At 47.8% G+C, this 20893-nt stretch overlaps 8 protein-coding genes across 8 annotated transcripts; 2 read left to right on the top strand and 6 right to left on the bottom strand.

Annotated features, from left to right (window-relative positions):
• Positions 1-122: 122 nt before the first annotated feature.
• On the bottom strand, positions 123-1427 carry N7455_001260 (NAD(P)/FAD-dependent oxidoreductase; the record flags this gene model as incomplete). The annotated part of the gene is made up of 1 exon (XM_040951813.2): positions 123-1427. The coding sequence occupies one exon, from the start codon at positions 1425-1427 to the stop codon at positions 123-125; it is 1305 nt and encodes a 434-aa protein (XP_040818564.2).
• Positions 1428-2109: 682 nt separating this feature from the next.
• On the bottom strand, positions 2110-2805 carry N7455_001259 (uncharacterized protein; the record flags this gene model as incomplete). Its single annotated transcript, XM_040951168.2, has 1 exon — positions 2110-2805. The coding sequence occupies one exon, from the start codon at positions 2803-2805 to the stop codon at positions 2110-2112; it is 696 nt and encodes a 231-aa protein (XP_040818311.2).
• A 3407-nt stretch (positions 2806-6212) lies between these two features.
• Positions 6213-6821, bottom strand: N7455_001258 (uncharacterized protein; the record flags this gene model as incomplete). The annotated part of the gene is made up of 1 exon (XM_040951221.2): positions 6213-6821. One exon carries the CDS (start codon positions 6819-6821, stop codon positions 6213-6215), a length of 609 nt encoding a protein of 202 aa, XP_040818308.2.
• A 5206-nt stretch (positions 6822-12027) lies between these two features.
• N7455_001257 (uncharacterized protein) lies at positions 12028-13016 on the top strand (the record flags this gene model as incomplete). The annotated part of the gene is made up of 5 exons (XM_065603965.1): positions 12028-12101; positions 12168-12317; positions 12370-12467; positions 12512-12686; positions 12869-13016. 5 exons carry the CDS (start codon positions 12028-12030, stop codon positions 13014-13016), a joined length of 645 nt encoding a protein of 214 aa, XP_065462456.1.
• A 152-nt stretch (positions 13017-13168) lies between these two features.
• On the bottom strand, positions 13169-14173 carry N7455_001256 (uncharacterized protein; the record flags this gene model as incomplete). Its single annotated transcript, XM_040951766.2, has 1 exon — positions 13169-14173. One exon carries the CDS (start codon positions 14171-14173, stop codon positions 13169-13171), a length of 1005 nt encoding a protein of 334 aa, XP_040817947.2.
• Positions 14174-14886: 713 nt separating this feature from the next.
• On the bottom strand, positions 14887-16989 carry N7455_001255 (ubiquitin-specific protease UBP1; the record flags this gene model as incomplete). Its single annotated transcript, XM_040951713.2, has 1 exon — positions 14887-16989. The coding sequence occupies one exon, from the start codon at positions 16987-16989 to the stop codon at positions 14887-14889; it is 2103 nt and encodes a 700-aa protein (XP_040818522.2).
• Positions 16990-17218: 229 nt separating this feature from the next.
• Positions 17219-17855, top strand: N7455_001254 (Alb1 domain-containing protein; the record flags this gene model as incomplete). Its single annotated transcript, XM_040951864.2, has 3 exons — positions 17219-17234; positions 17292-17584; positions 17640-17855. The coding sequence occupies 3 exons, from the start codon at positions 17219-17221 to the stop codon at positions 17853-17855; spliced, it is 525 nt and encodes a 174-aa protein (XP_040818503.2).
• Positions 17856-17905: 50 nt separating this feature from the next.
• vp16 (tethering complex subunit VPS16) lies at positions 17906-20708 on the bottom strand (the record flags this gene model as incomplete). Its single annotated transcript, XM_040951065.2, has 7 exons — positions 17906-18154; positions 18207-19477; positions 19528-19622; positions 19676-20169; positions 20228-20356; positions 20409-20515; positions 20567-20708. The coding sequence occupies 7 exons, from the start codon at positions 20706-20708 to the stop codon at positions 17906-17908; spliced, it is 2487 nt and encodes an 828-aa protein (XP_040817536.2).
• Between the last annotated feature and the right edge of the window lie 185 nt (positions 20709-20893).

Here is a 20893-nt window from a genome sequence, read left to right as displayed (position 1 = left end):
CTGCTGGCTGGTCACATCTTGGACGCGCTGCCTTTCATTGCCCCGACCAAGTTAAAGAAACCTAAAACTTGTACAAAATAGCTAGCTCAACTTTTAAGAAAATTTGACTCATTCAAATTATTCTAGGTCTCTCGGTTATAGATATCGTTATATTTCGACAATGATTGTCGCAAAAGCAAATCCGCTTCAACGCCCTGGAAGCGCGCAGGGTTCAGGGCGTCCAGGAGAACCTTGTCTTCTGAATTTGTCGATTGCTCGCCATTTCCAAGAATCTCTCTTGCCAATAGCTTAGCGGTACCAGCAGCAGTTGTAACCCAAATTGCGGCGGCAAGCCATAGATTCGTAACATCAGGGACCCGACCGGCGAAGGGCAAGTTGTCAGGCGTGACAGAAAAGATACCATTGAATGGCTTGTCCGCTACCCAAGGCTCTTCCGGGTTTGTGTTCTGTCCTTGGACTTGGAACTCAGTTCCATTCTTCAAGTTCGAAGAGGCGTCTGACAGCACCTTATCGAAGCTTGATGGCCAAGCTCCAATCGCGCTTTCAGTGGGATCAAGCTGCATCGGAGTATGATCATAACTGCCTAGACCATCTCGATCTCCATGGTCTCTTGCATAGACGTGATGGTCCAGCCAACGAACAAATGGGTACGAGGTACCGACACGTCTAGCCCGGGGCGGAGTAAAGGTGTAAGGGTGTGCGACGGGGACAATGGGAATCGGAAGTTGCGTAACAGGGGTGTTGTCGCTGTGAATCAAGGAAGATGTCCAAATTCCAGTTGCGAGAATCACAGTACTGCCTTCTGAGTTGATATCTCCACTAGCAGTCTTAATAGTCGCTATCTTGGACGTTTCGCTGTCCTTCTTGGTCACAAATCCTGTTACAGCGGCTTCCAAGAAATCCACCCCTCTGGCGCGAGCTTGGTTGACATAGTAGGAAGTAATAACGCCTGCATTTGCAGTTCCATCAGATGGGAAATGCAGACAATGCTTAATCGAGTTGGCGTCGATAAAGTCCGGGGCAAGAGAACCGGCCGCCTCTGGAGTGAGAAGCTCTGCGGGTAGACCAGCCCCCTGTGCTGTTTTCTGTCGGCGCTCCAAGGTCTCCAACCCAGAAGGCGTAGAGGAAAGTTCCAAGCCGCCGACTGTTTCAAAGCCACCTGGAATTTTGAGGTAGTCCTGGACGGTGTCTTTAGCTAACCGAGTCAAAACAGGCGATTCATTGAGTTGGCCAACGAATCCCGGAGCATGGCCGGTGGAACCCAGTAAGGTTTCTAGGCTTTTGTCGATGAGTATAATATGATTTTCACTTTCGGCCTTGGAAAGATGGAACGCGAGTGCTGCGCCGACGATGCCTCCCCCAACGATAATGATCTGGCGAGGACATGAATTGTCGTTCAATTGCGCAATGTTTAATGTGGACGACATCTTGAAAATTTGTCCTTTAGATTTTGAAACCAATTTAAAAGAGGTGAGTACTCTGAAAGCGGCTCGGGATAGCCATCTTAAACTGTATGGATTGATGTTATCCAGCCCGATGTCGGCATATTTGTCCCCTCATGTATCCGTCTTTAGCCGCATTTTTGCAGAATTGATATCGTTTGAATCGCTAAGGATTCCTTAAATAGTAGACCAGCTATGTTTAGTGACTTGGATCCGCCTGAATCCCCTTGGCATTGAACCATGACTCATTTATCATGGTGGATATACCACGTTGTCTCAGGTTGTCTGCATCAATTTCCTACAACATAGCAATAAAAAAAAAGCCTTTGAGATATCTCTAGAGCTTATCCCAAGGGACTAACCGTCGAAAAGCCGGGGCGATGGAATTGGGCTAAGGTATTTAAGGAGAGTGAGGCCGGAATTCTCCCACGTATGGCCAGAGGGTGACCAACAAATAACATCTGAAGGAAGTATTCCTATGTTTGCCCAGTGCCAGCTTAGTTTAATAAACGCGGAATTTCTAGTATTTACTACCATTGGTGTCCTAGATTTTCTAAAATGATGCCTTGGAAAACGGCCCCTACAGATGTCGACAGATTTCCCATCTCTGCCCCGGCATTATTGAGTGACTGATGAATTTTTAGAAAAGTATACAATTATTCACTGCTCAGATCTCCTCGGTAACATTGAGAGCCAGGTTTGTGCATCCCATAGGCACGCTGATCCACGCCGCATCCGCATCCGAGGCCGATTCACTATAGTTGTAACCACCGTTGAAGGCCATGATCTGTCCAACAGTAGTGTCGAACTTCTCTGCAAGATCCTTGTAAACACCGTAGGTGAAGTGGAACGGTGTAACATGGCAGACACTAGGAACACACTGGGGAATCTTGAGGAAAGTGTTGACGGGAAGCTCCTCATGGATAGACGAAGCAGACATCTTGCCATTCTCGTAGACCGACTCGACCGTCATGTTCAGCTTGTACAAAGCGATTTTCTCAATGGTGTCACCTGCAATGGTTCTGTAGTCATGCGGACCACCTTTGAGACAAGTAGCCGTGGCATTTTGCTTGACCAAGAGACAGGTTGTGCTGTCTGGGTTGCAGACCTGGGGAGGAATGCGGAGAGTGAAATCGGCAAACAGGTGCTCGGCATCGATCATCCGGTTGTAACGGGCGATATCGCAGGGGCCACGGTCGAACTTCTTGGCAACGGTGAAGATAGTGTCTTCGGAAGTGGTGGTATAGGTAGTGGTGGTAGTGTTGAGTGAAGACTCATCACATGTAGCCCGGTTTGCATGGGGAACGGCGGCAGCAGTGGCTGCGAGGCCGGAAAGAGCGTATTTCAGAGATAAGAAGACCATTGTGACCGAAAGATTTTATCTATACATGAAGGGAGTGGAGAGCTTGAACGGAAGTAAAAAGCAGTGAATCTCGGTGTTATATGCTTGTTATATAGCTTCGAAGGGGTCATAACTCCGGAAGAATCAAGCTAAAGCCAAGCTCTGCTGATCTTCCCGTAATTCGTAATTTGTGACGAGTGTCGGGCTCCGAGTAAGGTGGAGCATGGGTCTTGATGATTACCCCTTCTCTCATCAAACCCAATTGATGTTGATACATGCGGGGGAGGGACAATGACCATCTAGGCCTTCCGCTATTGGCTCACATCCACTAGCAAGAGACCGCTTCTCCAGGATGCTTGGCCATGGTCATGCGGGAAAAGCTTGGATTGGATACGATTGTGTCCCAGTACCTGCGCCGTTAGATGTTTGTTTCATGCTTCTAATATGGGGTGCATCCCGGCCCTCGCCTGTTTGACTCCTCGGCCAGAGCATGATCCTAGTCATGTCAAAAGTTCACAATCCAAAGTACGTCTCCTTTCATCCGTTCCACTTTTATGAGACAAGCTTCGGCAAAGTATAACTCCGAGAGATATCTTGGGGGAAAGCGGCGATCTCAGACTGGATCAGCAAGTTCCACGCTTATCAACACGATACAAGAATTATATTCAGCATGGGTCAAACTTCAACGGGGAACTTCGAAGATTGACCGAGACATCATGGTCACGATATCCCTTGGGCTTGAGCACAAACCACAATGTGAAGAAATTTTTCTCCGCACGGACGGATGGGAAATAAATTGCTCCGGGGTTCCTGAATTGCCTTCAACGTCAAGAGCATCTCGGGGTCGGCGTTGGATGCCCAAATAGGAAATAATCGGCCTGCACCCATGCGTAATCCAGTTCCTGAGGATCCTTAAATTTGGGTGAGATCAACGGAGAATATCGACAATCTGTGGAATATCTAGTGTAGCTTGCGCTGTGAAAGAAATTAGTAAAACTTTATTAGTTAAAATTGAACATTGATAGCTCTACGGGGTAGAAAAGGTGAAGAGAAAGGGGGGTTAACTAGTACATTTAGACAGACATACCAGACCACTCAGGCGACAGTTACCCGAGGCCTGGTATATCAGGTCTCTGAACAACGTTCCTGGCGCTAATTTTTGCAATTGCATCGACGATGAAGTCGTACTGCTATCGCGACCCAACACGATGCTTTTGCCTCATCTCCTCTAGCCATGTGGACTCAACCGTGACGCGCAGTCCCTAGCTTGTGATTCAGCTCCATGAACTTCCCTCTGGAGATGCAAACTAGGTTGCAGTGCACATCAAAATATCAAATATCACTATCACATGCTACATCCCATGCTTTTGAAGGGACATCACTCTAAGCCGATATGATTGATGCTGCGAATTCAACATCGGATAATTATCAGATGATTTTCTTCTGGGCCGAAGCTTCTCTGATAAGCACGTAGATCATCTGCTAATCGAAATGTGATTCCAACCACAATCTACCGGGATTCTTTCAAGTTAGTAACAAGCAACGCAGCAAAGTTAAGTCATGTGCCCTACCACATTCATAAAATGTGATTCCCGGATAGTCTTACTTGATATCGAGACTTTGCGCTTTGGGTTGGTGCAACACATCCACGACAAATAGCGTAAATGCAGAAGAGATAAACCAACAACGGTGGCAACAGGATAGTAACGTTAATAGCGAGATGACTATTTGCGGATGCCGAGGCTTTCTAAAACGCGAACTACATAGAACTTACAATTGTGATAACCAAGGATTGAAGCGGTAAAATCCAAAATGTATACCAAGTGGCATTTAAGCGTTCCATACATACTTAGTACCAACTCCGGGTATACACCTTTAACCATAGCCGAATAATCCCGGCTAAAAGTTGGAAGCGAACAAGATCGGAACCGGGAAATCTTGGAACCCCAAGTCTGACCAAAGCAGCCTAACAACCACCGTAACTTCACGATATTCTCCGATGGTCTAATTAAACATTAATGTGCATATACACCCGTGTACACAAGTCCCATGATTATCAATCACTTCGCCCCATCGATTACTAAGACCACCCCAACCTCACTGTTGCACTGTTGCATTCCAGCAACGACGACAGCAGGGTAGGGCCGCGTGTCATACATAGGCAGCAATAAGCTGTTACAGCCTCACAGTTTCGGGGTTCCCGGCTCTACGTTGGCAAAGGTGAGGCGGTTACTCAAGCGGGGGACACGAGGCGGGCAGGGCTGACGATCGGCTGTGGGATTATTCTATTTCAAGGATGTGTGCATCCTGGGCAATAGGTTACATCTACGTCAACGTGGCAAGGACTTGGCTTGGGTAGGGGTTGCGCGGGTAAGATGAAATTCGATGTATAGTTGGATTTACGGATGCTGGATAGGATTATTACTCTTGGTTTATTATAGATTGTGGGTTTTACATTTTAATTTGGAAGGATGTTCTCGTTTCAGGATATGGTCAATGTGCTTAGTTCAGGCTACCTAATGTACGGAGTACTCAGAACGGCTATTGACAAATTTGATATGGGACGTGGGGGGCAATATTCCGATAACAGATCACAGAGGCCTGGGGTGCTGTCGGAAATTGCAAAATATCACAAATTGTCGAAGATAATGAAAAACAAATGGTGGGGGTATACAAGATGGGGTATCTGAACAAAGCGCTAGGAAAGACGGATTCATTAAAAACCGAGAACGAAGAAGAAAAAAAAAAAGGAAACACCGGGTCCCCATGGATGCAAGCCTGAGGGTAGGCAAAAAAAAAAAAAGGTCAAATGATGATTGAATCAGGCGCTGCAACTCCATGCAAAAACATGATCCTCGTGGGATAGGGGGAATAACGGATTCGCTGAAAAGGGAAAAAAAACAAAAAAAGAACAAATGGGAAAGTTGGAAAATGAGTCAGAGAGCCGAAATGAACCAGCGGTGTGTGCAAAGGACAAGGAGGACGGAGGTGACAAGAGGTGACAGTGCCCCAGTGGGATTTCTGGAAGCGCCGACAGCGAGGTATTAGGTAAGCGCGGGGTGGGCAATGGACCCATGGATGTCCAGATAGACCCCGAAGTCGGCCCGTGCATGCCCATGTATGGTCGCATTCATAAAATACCACCCGGTGAAGCTTAGATGTGGCTGACGATCTGCCATGGCATGTTGTGCTGCTTGCAGATTTGGGCTGCTGGTGTGATTCGTAGTATTGAATGAGGCGATCTAGCGGGTAACACGGTTGAAGGGGAAAATAAATCGAGTTTAGGGACCGCTTGGTGTGGGTCTCTGCACCCCTCGGGGAGATGCGGGGTGAAAATTAAAAGATAAGGCGCGGTAATGACATGACTGTGAAAAGAAGGTGGCGTTATTCGGAGAGCGCCTGCGCTGCACCGGGAATCACCGGTGAGCTTATTGACTGAGCACCTTGGATGCCGAGTGAGCACGTCGCTTGGGAGTGGTTGCGACGCGGTGCTTCTTGCGCTTCGATGTCTCGCGCTCTGCCACAATGCTCTGCTTTGCTGTACGGAGGGCGTGGGTTGCCCGGGCGTGGGCTTCAACCTTGGCGAGGAAGTTGGCCCGATCTTCTTGTTCGGCGATCGCGCGGAGGCGCTGAAGTTGCTGTTCCATGGTCACGGAGCAGATGGTACCGGCGTCCTGGTTAATGGCTTCGTCCACTGCTTGCTCAGCGGCCGAGTTCTCTGGCATCCACAGGAGGTCGTCGTCAGAGAGAAAGGCGCTGGCACATGAATCGGCGGAGTTGTTGCTTGAGAGGGAGGGGCGGTTGGGCCATGAGGGGAAGGCATATGCTGCTCCCATCTCACTCGAGAAAGAGGACTTCCGTGGGCTGATGTCGAGGAGGGAGTCGGTGGGAGTTGGTGGAGGGGCGAAAGGACTTGACATGGAAGAAGATGCGCTGCCACTCCAGGCAAAGGTGGGTTGTGCTGGATCTGTGCTGGCGATAGGAGCCGCCGCTTTGGGGAGCGACATCTCATGTAGACGTGACTGAATAGGAATCATAGTGGCGGATATGTTGAGTAAATGTTGAAAAGGGTTGGCAATACCAGGGCCCAGTGGGTGAGAGAGACAACAGTGTGAAGGGTGTAAGGTGTAAGTCGAAGTGAAGAATGGAGAAGGGTCGAGGAGGGTTGTTTATCAATGATCGGTGAGAAGGGCACACACAAATAGATATCAAAAGATCAAAGCCGGGGAAAGACTTCTAGACTTCCCGACACCCTTGCAGTCGAGAAAATCAAATTCCGAAAAAGGAAAAAGAAATAAAGAAAACCCCAAAACGGGTAATCCAAAAATAAAAAAAAGAATAAAACAAATAAAACAAATAAAAAGAACAAAATAAATAATAAATAAATCAGAACAATCAGGCGGAAGGAGGTTTCCGCAAACAAAGGGCTGTCGATCAACCTTGGAACCTTGGAAGAACTGATCGACCCAAACAAACGAAAAATAAAATAAATAAATAATAAATCCCAAAAAGGTGATTTATCTTTATTTTTTATTTGACAATTTCCAGATGTATCGAATTTCTGCGTTTCTGACACACGGGGAAAGATCGGATCCCCGGCTTAGCGCTGCTTTTTTTTTTCTTTTTTCCTGTCTCTGACTCTGACAAGTCTGACACAGATATTTGTATAATGTAGATTGTATAAGGTCGAGAGAATCTGATATCAGCAAATCTTGGATTGCCAAAAATCCCCCTTGCGGCAGGAGATCGAGGTTTCCCCGAAAGGGCTGCCCAACAATCTGAGAAAGCTCAAGATCTGGTCTGATCTCAAAATCGGATTGTTTGGAGTATTTTTCCAGTTGCGATGATAATTCTCCAATGATCATGCCTCGGATTCACCGCTTCGTTCGGGGGGAAGGAGAACAAAAGTCGCGGGAGCTGCAGGCCTAACTGGAATTTGCAGCCCTAATCATGCACCCAAACACAATCTTCGAACGCCAAAGCGTTTGAGGAATCAAGTTTGTTGGGCGTTTGGCGGTCACGGTTCAACACGTCAACACCGTTGATAGTCGAAAGTACTTTTGCGAAGTTGAGGAAAAAATGTACATCCACGGGAGAACGAACTATTCTCGTTCTTTTAAACGGAGTTGGGTAGCAGGGAGTTTCCCCGTGTCTCCACAATCGGGCCCAGTCTATAGTCCGTAGAGGGTTCCATTTTCCAGTCTAGAAGCCTTAGTCTACAATCTAAATGAAAAGGGAACGGCCAAAGGATTGGAAACTAACGGTCTCCGCTACCTCGGAACTTCTCCCGCCTGTTTTCGCCGGCTTTGTAGCGGATAAATGCAGTTCCTCGGCATATTTTTATTTGCCGCCATATACAACCGTTCAACTCCGTACGGAGTACGGATACGGATTGGGTGTTAAGTTCTATGTTCTGCCAAAATCTAATCAATTCCCTTATCGAACTAACCCCGAGGAAGAGCCGGTCTGATTTTCGCACAAATCACAGGCCACCCCACAGTCACACCGAGGCTCTAGTGGGTGCTCTTTGTTCAAAAAACCATCAAATCAATAAATTGAATATTGAGTCGGTCTAGATCGTCCAAGTCTAGACCACTCATAACAAAGACATTTCCCATTTATCGACTCGACCATTTTCTGGAGATCTGTCCCCCGGAATGTCATGCCCCTTTCCGTTCAATCTGTCAATCTTTTATGTCTTTATGGTCTTTCTGATGCACCAGATGACTTGCTTAATGCAAGCCCAGTGGCTACGGGGAAGAATGTGACGCTCTTCCCCGTTCCAAGTGGGTCAATCCGTGATCCTGGGTGTCCCGACGACCAATTTTCATCCTCCCTATTCAGGCACATGATCGCCACCTCTACTCCGTATTATACTCGTCATATCCCAGGACACTTAAGATGTATAACTCCCTACTGATTGATCGCAAGAGTACTTTGGCAATTGTACATATCTATTCCCCGACAGCGCCAAAGGAATGTGAATTGCAAATCCCCCCCACCAATGCCTCCTGCATCCTCCCACTCCATAATTGATGCTTCCGCGTCCCGACCCGCCGGGGAACCTGAGAAAAAGTTTGGAAAGGGGTCAGGCGGGGGGGTTCAGCGACAGACCCAGGAAGTCAAATTCAGATCGACTTGACAGCTCTGCGGTACAACGCCTTTGAACCGGCTACTCCGTACTCCACTCCAGATGATCATATTGAACATAGTTCACGCAGCATGTAAGCTTGCTGGATGGGAGGCGGGCCGCGGTTCACGATCCGTCGCGCGTCGCGTTCAATATTTGCCCCTTTCCAGGCTCTTGGGTGTTTTAATGGATTTTCAATGCATGCCCTGTTACCTGTCCCCTGGGTTTCATAGTGGAGACGGATGGCTCCGCCCGGGGGACTGGGGTGCTTGAGCTCCGGTGTTGATTTGAAAGCACGTTAATCTCCCGGAGAATACTCGGTATGTTAGGCACAAAAGTTATGTTTCAGAGGGCGAAAGCGAGAGTGAGGTCTATCGGCTCTACCTCGGCTACGCTTATACCCGGCTGTGCGAACCTCAGCGTGGGTCAAACACCAAACCATACAATGTAGAGTTTACATGCACATATTGGTGGACTGGTTATTGTAGTCTGAATCCAAGTATGAACAACGTAAGTGAATGCAGGGTGGAAAGGAGCTTGATTTGCATATTGAATTGTGTGGTCAGCTCTAGCCCCTTTGTAAAAGGTGCATTGGAGCTCAGATCCACACAGGCCCCTTCCAGCCCTTCCCGGGTTTCCCTGCAGCTTATACCATGCACCTCATCTGCAGTTCACACGCAGTTCACATGCAAGATCTCTGAACTAAAATTGCAAGGACACAGACGGTCGGGTCTGCTCTTGCATACATAATGGAATAGCACTGCTGAAGAAAAGAGGTTGAATATTGAATCCACACTATCTAGAAGGTACGACATATTTCAATCTGCCGATTTATTACTACTCTGTTATATCAACTCAGACCGAGGTCTAGCCTCTGTAAATCGTAAACATGAGTAAAACAGTCAAAATTAAATCTGACAGACACAAATTCCGACACCTTGACTCACCGACTCATTAGCCACCTAATTCCATTTTCTAGGTACTTTTTGTCAAGTTTGCCACATCTGCAGGAATTCTCGATAGATGCAACTCACCCAGGGTTGATGCCGCGGGCGCTAAAAGATAAGATATTTCTGAACCATGGAAAACACACCCACCCCATGGGGTCCCCCGACCCACATTCCGCCAGCGGAGATTTTGAAGAATGTGAGATAGCACATTCTGTAAGTACGCAGTAGCTACAGCTACGTACACGGTCCTTTTATTTGCAGTGTGAGTAACCCAAGATCCTTCCGGGACACCATCCGCGGTCTCGGCTGCATCGATCGACAAGGGTGTGATGGCAGTGGCGGGTTGACGGTGTACCCGAGACGTGTCCATGGGGCTTGCTTAACAGTCAACTGTCATCATATTCCAGATCAATAAACGCCCCCTTATTTATCGCAGGGACTGTGCGAGGATCAGTTAGATCCGCACGGATAGCATAGTCATAGGCCCATAATCTAGACCGACGCCAACATTGTGATGGTTGCGAGATCAGACAGTCCATCTGAGACCGCTACAGCAGCCATCGCCATTGGATACAAAGGATTGCCATTATCTCTTCTGCTGACTCCAATCAAATTATCTTCTTTGAGTCGGAACTAACACTGTATCTACTCTCAGCCTGTAGATTACTCCGTAAGGGTATCTGCCTTGACCGATATTTGCGACCGGGTAATATACGATCGCCACGGTCGCTTTCCCGGACACGCTTTAGGAAATTCCCAAGACGGAACAAACATCAACCAGAAACAAGCCAGGGGGGGATTGTCTCCGTCTCATGAACGGAAATCACCAATCTACCTCCGGTGGTTTATTTTCGAGAACGTTTCGACACACCGCGCTGCAGCACCCACATATGTCCAAAGCCGAAGGGAAACTGCAGTAGGGGGTGAACCCGCGTTAACATTGTAGACGATGCGTCTTCGCTGCAATTCTTCCACTTGCCCACTTTGGACTAGCCAGCAATTGCTTTATCCTGTCGAGCCGTTGTTCCTGTACAATGCCGGGCATGAATGCTTCGGGCGCATCAACGTTTCAATCTGCGCTGGGTACTGACATCCGCGCTCTGCGCGTTTAGATGCTACGGTGAATTTCGACAGCAAAAAAAAAAGTAACATCCTGGTCGTACAGGCTGGCAACATCGTATGCCCGACCGAGTGGGGATGTACAATATCCGAACAGGGTCGTTGATAGTGTTATCCCGTGGTGACAATCCTGGTTGCGCTAAAGTGACATGGGTTCGTTGCCTGGCTGATTATCCCTGATACACGGGTCAGATAGATAGATGGACTGGCGGTGACTTGTATTTCCTTCCTATTTGGCTCTTTGAAATATGCACCTGAAATTTGGGCTGTTGTAGATGTTTGCGAGATGAGGGTTGGGCCTTCTGTTGGGATTTGCGACCGACATTGTTTTGACTTAGCGGTCTCGAGGGGAGTGCCTAGGTGGCTAGCTTCATCTCTCGCTATTTTCTCCAGTACCCTCTTTTGTGCCAATCAAGCTAGCGCAACATCTTGAAACGCTTCCCTATTTCTTGAATTGAAGTGGGGCACAAGACGCTTATTTTAAGCCAAGCTCAGCTATATGTCACCTTTCCCTACGGAGTAGGTTATGCTATAAAGGCAAAAGAATCATAAAACCCCAGGCATAGCCCTAGTTTATAGAAGAATACCATCTTGGTTAAAATATGTTACCATATTCGAAAGTTGTTGTGATGTATATATATTCGCGAGTCCCCATTTGACTACTCCGTATAGGTCAATTTATTCAACCACTCAAGTAGTTCGTGGCGACCATCTCCCCAGTATGGTCTCTGCCTAGGAGAAGTATCAATTTCACCTTCCTCGGTTCTGATAGCATTCATTTCTTCGCTTTCCAGAAACTATACGTCAATCCTATTAGTTATGTCTCTAATAGTAGATCTGTTAAGCATGTGTTGTAGCTACTCTCTTCGCCATTTCTTTGTCTATTGTCGTTGTTTGCCGTCATTGCTACTGAGATAAAACAATCTAGATAATTTTGCTATATAAAAACGACCAACTTCTTCTTCTTTCTTTTATTTTTTCTCTTCACACTGCCGTGAACCGCTTCACCAAACCACATCTGGTATTCTCATTCTCTCCTTCAAAATGGGTGACAACAAACCACAGCCCGAAGAGTTCGATAACCCAAACGTTCTAAACGCATTTAACCCTCATCCCGAGTGGGGATATATGCACGGCAAGCTAGTTTCACTCTGCTTCAATGTCCACTGACCAATATGTATTAGGTCCAATCAGAAACCGAAACCCTATCTGGCTTCCTCCACCCCAGAGAGAAGATCACGGGCCATTCTACTTGAGAAGAAATTTGATCTTGGCCTTCTTCGTAGTCCCCCTGATCAACCATTAAACCTCTTCGCAGGTCACAATAGCCTTGTGTATGTTTGTATTTTTACAGCAGGTTTTTCCTATGCATATTGACCGAATCAGCTGTGATGTCCAGGTAGATGAGGAGCAAATGTGTGGCAAGACTTTCACATTGATGGGCAATTTTGAGAAACACACAGATATATTTCATCCAGCATGCTGTAAGCTCTCAGGCAAAGACTTTGGATGGTGCTAATAATATTAGTTGTTCCTTTCCATCTGCTGGGTTTCAATGTGGAAGCATCACGCGCAGCAGAAAATAGTATGAAGCGGTGGATTCTTACTGGAGGGTGGCGAGATGCATCATACCTCCACGAGTCTGGTCGCTGCCACTCCGCGAGTCCTATTGGGCGTATGTGTGATGACCTAGAGGAGATTGCGTATGTACCGCGACTTTATCAATTGAGACCTTACTGAGTATCCCACAGAGCCAACAACTCAACCTTTGCAAAAAAAGTGGGGGACTCGCTTCCATCGCGGGCACACTGGAGCCCGGTACAAAGTATATGAGGCCTGAACCAAATAGACCTCGGGGAGTTTAAGCTGACTTTATGAAGAACAGGACAATTGAACCTCCGCCCAATCCTGAGGACCATAAAGACAACGACGCTCCCTCCGCAGAAGTGAATAACACAACAGAAGTGAATAACACAGCAGCGGTTACTACAGCGGTTACTAAGAGAATTGAGGTCATCGATCTGACAGATTAGAGAGGATACTGAGTGGGCCTGATGAATATCCAACTTCTTTTGTCTTTCTGGTGTTGAACGGAATGGAATGATTGAAGATATTTCATGCAAGACTATCACTGATAGAGTTGAAATACACGCCCGTTCGCGTAGGGCCTTCGATTACGATCTTCCTAGAGAGACAAAGAAAATGAATACATAGAAGACGAATCTGAAGCCTCGGATGAGTCACTCAGCGTCGGAACAAGTGGAGTAGCAGAACAGGGCCTAAGGATCCATCTCCGATCAGCACCAACACCTTTGATAGGAATCCAAGAGTGATTTATATGCTTCCTTCCAACTTCCACCTGGCACTTCCCAAACACTTTCTCAAGCCGACGATCGAGTTTGCTCTCCCTGTGCACTCGATCCTCGCCCTGGAAAAGCACCTGTCTCCGTTCAGATACAACCACCACGCCACAATCGAAATCATTCAAATACATCGATGCCACCTCCAGCCGGAGACTATCCCAGTCTATGTTTTCCGGGATCCATTCCTGGACTGGTCGTAGGGTACTTGGTTCGTATACCCATTTGGGCGTCCAGCATTCGAAGTTCAAGGGCATTATACGGGATCGTCCGCTCCACAGTATCCATTTGTTGCGCGTTGGAACTAGCGTGCTGCCTCTTTCGAGAAGAGTCATGATGTGGCCCATCCGTAGGAATTCGTTTGGGCTGACAGATAATTTGGTGAATTCTGAGTCTGACTTTTTGATGATTTCAAGGACTCCGATTGATGATGTCGGTGGTTGTTGAAGCAGCATTCGTTTCCAACTGGCGTCTTTTCGCAGGTAGAACTTCAGCTTTCGACGCTCAGGTTCCCCTAGTGGAAATCTGCTTACTTCGGTAGTTTTCGACTCTGAGGTTCGTTGTTGCTTGAGGAAGAATTGAGCCCAGAGGACACCTTCTAGGAGCGGATTGCGAAGGCGCTGTGAGGGATCCGAGATTTCGATTTTGGAGGGTTTGAAGAAAAGGGACTCTTGGAGTCTGACTGATGTTGTGATCATGGTGTTCCAAACGCGAGATACGCGTTGAGCAGATGTTAATAGAGTTCTCATATCTGTATGTAGAAGAATGTTCTCCAGTAGCTCATTGATGAGGAATATGTCGTGTGGTTGTGAGGGTTTGGTGATAGACATTATTGAAGATGATGTAGAATACTTGTGCTGAATTAGAATAGGAACCAGCTTTATCAAGTATTGGGGACAATATCATACCCTATGACGATCAGATACGAAATGAGGACCCCGGGGGACCTTCGGGATCTATACGGACTCGGATGCAATTCCCAATATCCAACGTCGGAGAAAGAAGCAGATTCAGGTTGCCTCAGAATTGCTAGATTGCCAGTAGAACTTGCTGAAAAGGTAAAACGAAGTTTTAAAAGAAGTTTCGAATCTAATTTTGTGAGAAAAAAAGGGTTGTACTTTTATGCTATGGTTGGCCCCAAGGTACTCTGAATGAGGTGATTCCGGACCACCACCCGTGTTGTTCACAAGGTGCTCATATCTAAATGCGGGGATCTTATCTCCAGTTATTCCCAGAACATGCATCACCATGGACGTCGATAGTAGCCTTAGAGCTCGGCGTTGGCTAAGCTGCGATGAGCCTACGGAATTACAGTCAGGCGAAAGCCAATCGAGACGTATCGCTTCAATAAGTCAATTCTCGCGTCGAGTCCCCATAATGGTACATTAATTTACACAAAATACTCCCAAAAACAGTGGAGCTCAAATCAACGCCTTAAATGGAACGTGGTATCGGGTATCATGATGATGCAGTAGCCGGCCACAGGGCACGACTATGCGGGCAAAGACAAAAAGAAAAAGTAAGAAAACATGTGAAGAGGTGATCATGCAATGATGGTAGAGGGTGAGTCCGGTTTATCATTCTGTTCAGCATCAGTGCCAATCACGTTTGGGACCTTCAAAGACTGGTCGGCAGGAAGCAAGTCGTCCATCAGCAATGAAATACTGGTTTCACGGGAGGTGGCAGATTCGAAGTCGGTGACAGTAGACGGAGTGGAAATGTTCTTTGACATGGCCGAGTTGCACGAGTCTTCACTTCCAAACTGAGTAGACTCCGCGTACGTATCGCATAAGTCATGTTCTGGGGTCGCAGATCGAGTCGAACACGGCGATACGGAATCATCCACAGCTTCGTAGAACAGCATGAAAGCACCCCCTTGGGTCATAACATGACCTTCACTAACCATCTGGACGTCATCGTCGCTGAGGCGCCACCAACGCTCAGGCTTGTCCTTATCACCCTCAGCTTGAAGGATCTCGTCCGGTGCAGGAGCTGTGAATTCCGATGTGGGATACTTGCGATAGCAGATATAGTGTCCATTCTCATGCCGGCCGTAATGGGTGATGATTGCGCGTAATTGATATTGTCTGCTAGGGACTTGAACTGATTCGCCAGGTTGCGGAAGCATGGACCGCGAAGGATTTGTTTCCCAATGCTCAGAGTTATCTCCAGATTTGCCGGCGGCTTGGGTGCCAAGACACCAATTGTTCAAATCAATCATTTGAGGAAACGTCACTGCCGCGAGATTCTTCTCCAACGCCCCAGTATACTCGTCAAAAACGCTGCGGTTGATGTGGATAGCAAGACAGCGAGGAGCCCGCGCAATGACGGCTTGTCGAGATTTCGTGGTTGAGATTCGGTTCTTTGAGTTAATATGGCACTCCTTTGCCAATGTGTTTTCGCTGAAATCGTTGCCGTCCAAAGCCGTCTTGACGGCCTCCAACCGCGAGTAGGCTGACAGTTTCACAGCATCGAAGGGTTGAGGTTCATCGGGGCTGCCTGACCGACTCTCATCGGCCTCAAATCCCTTGATCAAGTTGATAAGCTGCTCCTGCCGATGCAACAGCGTGCACTTAGAGCATTCCACGCCTTCAATAGGCTCAAGCGTCATGTATTGGTCCAAACATTCGCGAACATCGTACGAAGATCTTTTGCCCAGAGGCACAGTGAGACAGTTGAAAGGTATCAACGAGAGCCCTTCAGTCCATCCGCATTCCATGCACCCAACCCGTTGAGCAAGTAGACCTTCGAGAGGATTACAAGATGAAATCCTATCAAGATAAAGCTTATCCGTCGAAGGGAGCGATTCGGGCTCCCAAGGCGTCACCGGGTCGTCACAGTCGCTGTCTCTAAATATGTTCTCATCGGGTCCTGCAATTTTCAATCCCATGTTCAAAGTCTCTCCGCGTGAGCACAGCTCGGCCTCATGGTCAATTTGATTGAGCAACTTGGAAAAATACTCTTGCGCATCTTGCTGTTGCCAGCTACTCATGGACTTGAGAGGCCCGGAGATCCACAGTTTGGTTCCACTTTTGGAGGCGCTATTCAAACGGTCGATGAGGTCTAGTAGTGCCTTGTGGGTCGAGACGGAAGCCTTCCCCGAGAGGTTGTCCACGTTGTGTCCCAGAAACTCGGAGAGATATTTCAAAGAAGCCAATCCTTGTATGATGCTGTTCTGGAAACACGAGTTATTCCAGTTTCCGAGCCCCGGGGGTGTGACATCCTTGGTGTTTCCCAGCAGCGCATTTCCGAATATAGAGAGTGATCTTGACCGGGAGAAGAAGGGGAAGTAGATGTTGTTGTCCAAGCCAAGAATCCGTTTCATCGCGTCACTTTTATCTTGGAAGGGCAAAGGCGACAAGGCTAGGGAGTTGGGGTCAGAGGTCGATATGCGAGGGTCCAAAGCGATAACGATTCGAGAGGGTGTAAAATAGACAATGAGATCCCAGGGGAGCTGGAATAGCGATATGGGAACAAGTCCGAGGTAACCAAGAACGATAGGAACCGAGATGAGAGCAATAAGGATGTACGCTAGCGCTTGATTGTTTTGTAAAGCCGTGAGGGCGGTTTCATAATGGCTGTTGCGGCTTGCGTACTGATCGGGGCGGTTAGAAAAGATCTCAGAGCGCCCGTCGCGGGTGTTCATTGTCAACGAAACCAGAAGGATATATGTGGCAAGAAAAATCCGCCAGCATGAGCATTAGCATGGATTGATAGAGAACGTGAGAGTGTCGAGACGCGTGCAGAAGACGACATGAAGGTATACATGTTTGAGAGGAAAAGGTGCACCTTTGGTTGGTTTCGTCTGCCGTAAACTTTTTTTTATCGATAGCGATTTCACCCCACGAGATTGATAATTCTTCAAAACAGCAACCATGGCGAAGAGCAAAAGTAAGTTGACTACGAATCTCGGATATATTGATATTTGAGTGTCTAATATTTGAACAGGCCAGTCCCAGCGTTCCCGTGCAGCACGGAGGGCAGAGTCCCCGAGTCTCGACCTTGACAAGTCGGTGACTTCGCTCCCCCGAGCGGAATCTCCTACCACAACAAGGCCCTCAGTTCTGGCTGACCGCGCCACTTCCGGTATCCAGAAAAAGCAGAAGAAGAATGACAAGGTTTCAAGGGCTCAGCGATTAAGGCAACAGAAGGGAATGGACCGAGCTGAGGCCGTGATGGATCAATTGGAAATCAAGAAGGCTAAAAGTCTGGCTCGCGGCAAGACCGTCAACTCCCGAAGAGTATGAAAACAGATGGTCGTTTCGTCCTGGCGTACAGGTGCTGACATTGAATTAGGCTGATTGGGAAGATACCAACCGCAAAACCTTGGCGTTCAACGCTCTTCAACAAGATGATGACGACGAGGACGACGAGGATGACGAGGCGATGGCCGAAGATTCTGCACCTCCCAAGATTCCTGTCGCAAAGAACGTCTTCCAAATCGAAACTGAAAACTCCAATCCTGCAATTGACGACTCTACGACTATCGATGAAGCCGACGAGATCACCTGAACAACCCTGGAGCGGGCCTGTGTGATACATGTTGAACATTGTTGGTGGGCTCATTTCCTTGGCCTCAGTTGATTGATCATGCGCTCGATTTCGGTGGCTGCGGGGCCAGATGCTTTAGTGCGGAGGAGTTCCAGGGTGTTAAGGTCCTTAGTCTTCTGTGCCTCTTCTCCGGCTTTCACGATCATACCGCACTTTACCCACATTTCGATTCTCTCAGCAGGGGGCAAGTGGGTGCACTTTGGCACGAATCCTGAAGCAAGTTTTGTGTTTCCAGCACCCAAAATCTCGTTGTAGAAAGGCTGTCTTGTGTGAGCGTCTATTCCAGTAGATTAGGATTCTCGACCGTCTTACCTCCCATCCGATTGGGGATTTCTTGAGTTTAGCGATTTCCTCCAGTTCGCCCCAGTCACGTTTAGCCACCAAAGCTCTCAATCTCAACCACCAAAATGTCTTTTCAGGCATTTTGAATTCACTTTGAATCTTGTGTGCTCTTTTACCGTAACCACCTCGGACAAGTCTGTAGACTGTCTCATTGAGACTAAGACCAAGGAACTCGCTGTGATCTGCCAAGTCTTTATCCAATGCGTCTTGGGCTTTCAAAAGCTGGGAGGCCTCAGAGACTAATTTTTGGTTTAGTACCACCGTAGGTTCCTTGGAATCCGACAAGAGGCGAGATGCTAGGTGGAGTTTCTCGGTTTGGCGTGTCAAGTCCGTATCGCGCAATGCTTCTGACAGTAGTACATTAGCGCCATCAATGGGTCGATCGTCTTGGTAGAACAAGTCTTTCAGTAGCTCGATGTCATCGCCTCGTGCCGCAGTCTCCACAAGTGCGGAAGCCATTGGTCGGGTATTGATCATTCGGAAGAAGCTTGCCAAAGGAAGCTTGCTCTTAAGATGCAGAAGCACGTAGTTCACCAAGTCATCATCACCACTCTCAATTGCCTTATCAAGAGCAAGCTCATCTTCTTCCATGTTCAAAAGCAGAGGAACTTGCTTGCCGGCCCGTGGTTCATGGTTGAGCAATTGGGTAGCTAGGTGAGATCGACCCTCGTCATAAGCAGCTTGGGCGATAACCTCAAACGAGATTCCCGGCTTTCCATCGAGTCTTTGGACAATAAGCTTGCACACAGCTTCGTCATCAACAGTCGAGATCTTCACCTTCTGGCTTGCCCAATGGACATAGATCTTGTCTGCAGGAATCTGTAGGTATTCCGAAATCCTTATTGCAAGCAGATATTCATGCCGGCTGATTAGGCGTTCGATGAGTCCTTCCGGTGTGAGGCGCAGGTATTGTTCGTATGATAATGGCAGCCCGATCTTGTAGTCTCTCAATGCTTTGAGAACGCGTAGTTTTTCAGTCATCTCAACGAACTCATCGCTATTGTAAAGTTCGAGTACGGATTTGCCAAATGATGCGGCTTTCAACAGGCGTTTCTGCCAGTAGGCGTCGAATTCATGGCCCGCTGCTTTGATGCAAGTGTCAACTGCTGATGGCAAACTCGATCGGATGCGCTGGATGTTCTCATCAGCCTTGGGCGATTTTTTCTCCAGTTGGTCTACCGAATCTAGCAGCACGGAAGCGGGAGAAGACGACCCAAGACGGAATATCTCTTCGGTGACACCTGGAAATTGTCAATGATAATCTGGCAGTTTCCTTGGGATGTTAACTTACTAGCGACCTTGTGCACGAATTCGCATGTGTCATTAGTTATGAGACGAACTCCATCAAACTCTGGTATGACATGGACGCGGCCATCGTAGTAGTATCTAGGATGATTAGATCGTGCTCGCAAATATTACACCAAAAAGAGATCGCTCACTTTGATGCGACGCCGTTGGGGCCAACAAGATGAATTTCATCTTCCCATCCAAGGATGACAGCATCATCGCCACACCAATTCACAGTATTTGGCGGAACCCGAGACTTTGAATCATATTCGCTGAACTTGTTTTGGAAGTCATTGCTGACAACCCATAACTTTCCTTCTGCGGTGAAAATTGCGACAAAGCGCCCTGTTGGGGACACACTGATGTGTTTGAATGGACCATCTTGCAGAATCTTGTCTTCTGCTTCGGTTGAGTCGATTAAAAAGACGGTCTTGTCCACAGCCAACAGAACCTCAACAGAGCGTGAGAGTGTATGGGCTGGTGGAATTAAAGCCCATGATGATACCTCGCCTTCTGGACAAGGTGCCAAGAGCCGCGGACGCGGCTCATCATATTTGGATACAGCAATTAGCTGGTTATTGGACAGCAATGCAACGAGGCCTGATGACCAAAACTGGCAGGCTCTCACGCCATACTCTTCGGCGCCCTGTTACATTGTCAGTTTTCGTACAGCATGTCTAGAGCAGGCATTCACTATGTCTCACATTTCCGAGAGAGAAGGATGTAAACTCGCCGTCCAACCCGAAATAGCGTCGCACTGTTCCGTCCTCAGAGACGACCAGGAGCTCTTCCTTATCAGACCAGCCTAGTCCACGAATAGTGGCTTGTTCCCACTAAAACTAGTTAGCATTTTCTTTAAGATTCAATCATAAAATGCCAACAAACGTTTATACGATTGATTTTCTGTCCAGAACATGAATAAACATCAATTGTGGAACGGGAACCCTGTCCATCGCGAAGCCTGAATGGCTTGCTTTCATCGCGATAAAGCGCTGATTTCCATGTTAGTCCAGATCTCCGGTTCTCCAAAAATGGGGACTTACCAATAGCTCCTCCGTAGGGGGCGCCCGCGACAATGTAGTTCTCTAACTCGACGTCGTCCTCGAAGATGGCGTCATAAACGGCAATTTTGCGATAAAAGCTGTCTCCAACCTTTTCCCAGTTTGCGAGTGGATTGGGTGGCATGACTGTGGATCTGATCACAGATGAGGCACTGAATCCTCTACCTGGGCAGTTGTTGGATGTTCGAGCTGTTGATCGGGAGGACGGGGTCACACGCGCTAGACCTAATCTGGTGGTTTTGTCGCCTCGGTTATCAGGCGGAAATTCCCCACCACAATCCTCGACTTCTCTTTGATAGTTGCTGCATC

This window comes from Penicillium solitum (genome assembly GCF_028829755.1).
Source record: "Penicillium solitum strain IBT 25940 chromosome Unknown utg000001l_segment0_segment0, whole genome shotgun sequence".
Lineage (NCBI taxonomy): Eukaryota > Fungi > Ascomycota > Eurotiomycetes > Eurotiales > Aspergillaceae > Penicillium > Penicillium solitum.
Note: the sequence above shows the minus strand (reverse complement) of the source record. Positions and strands in the feature narration are given on the sequence as shown.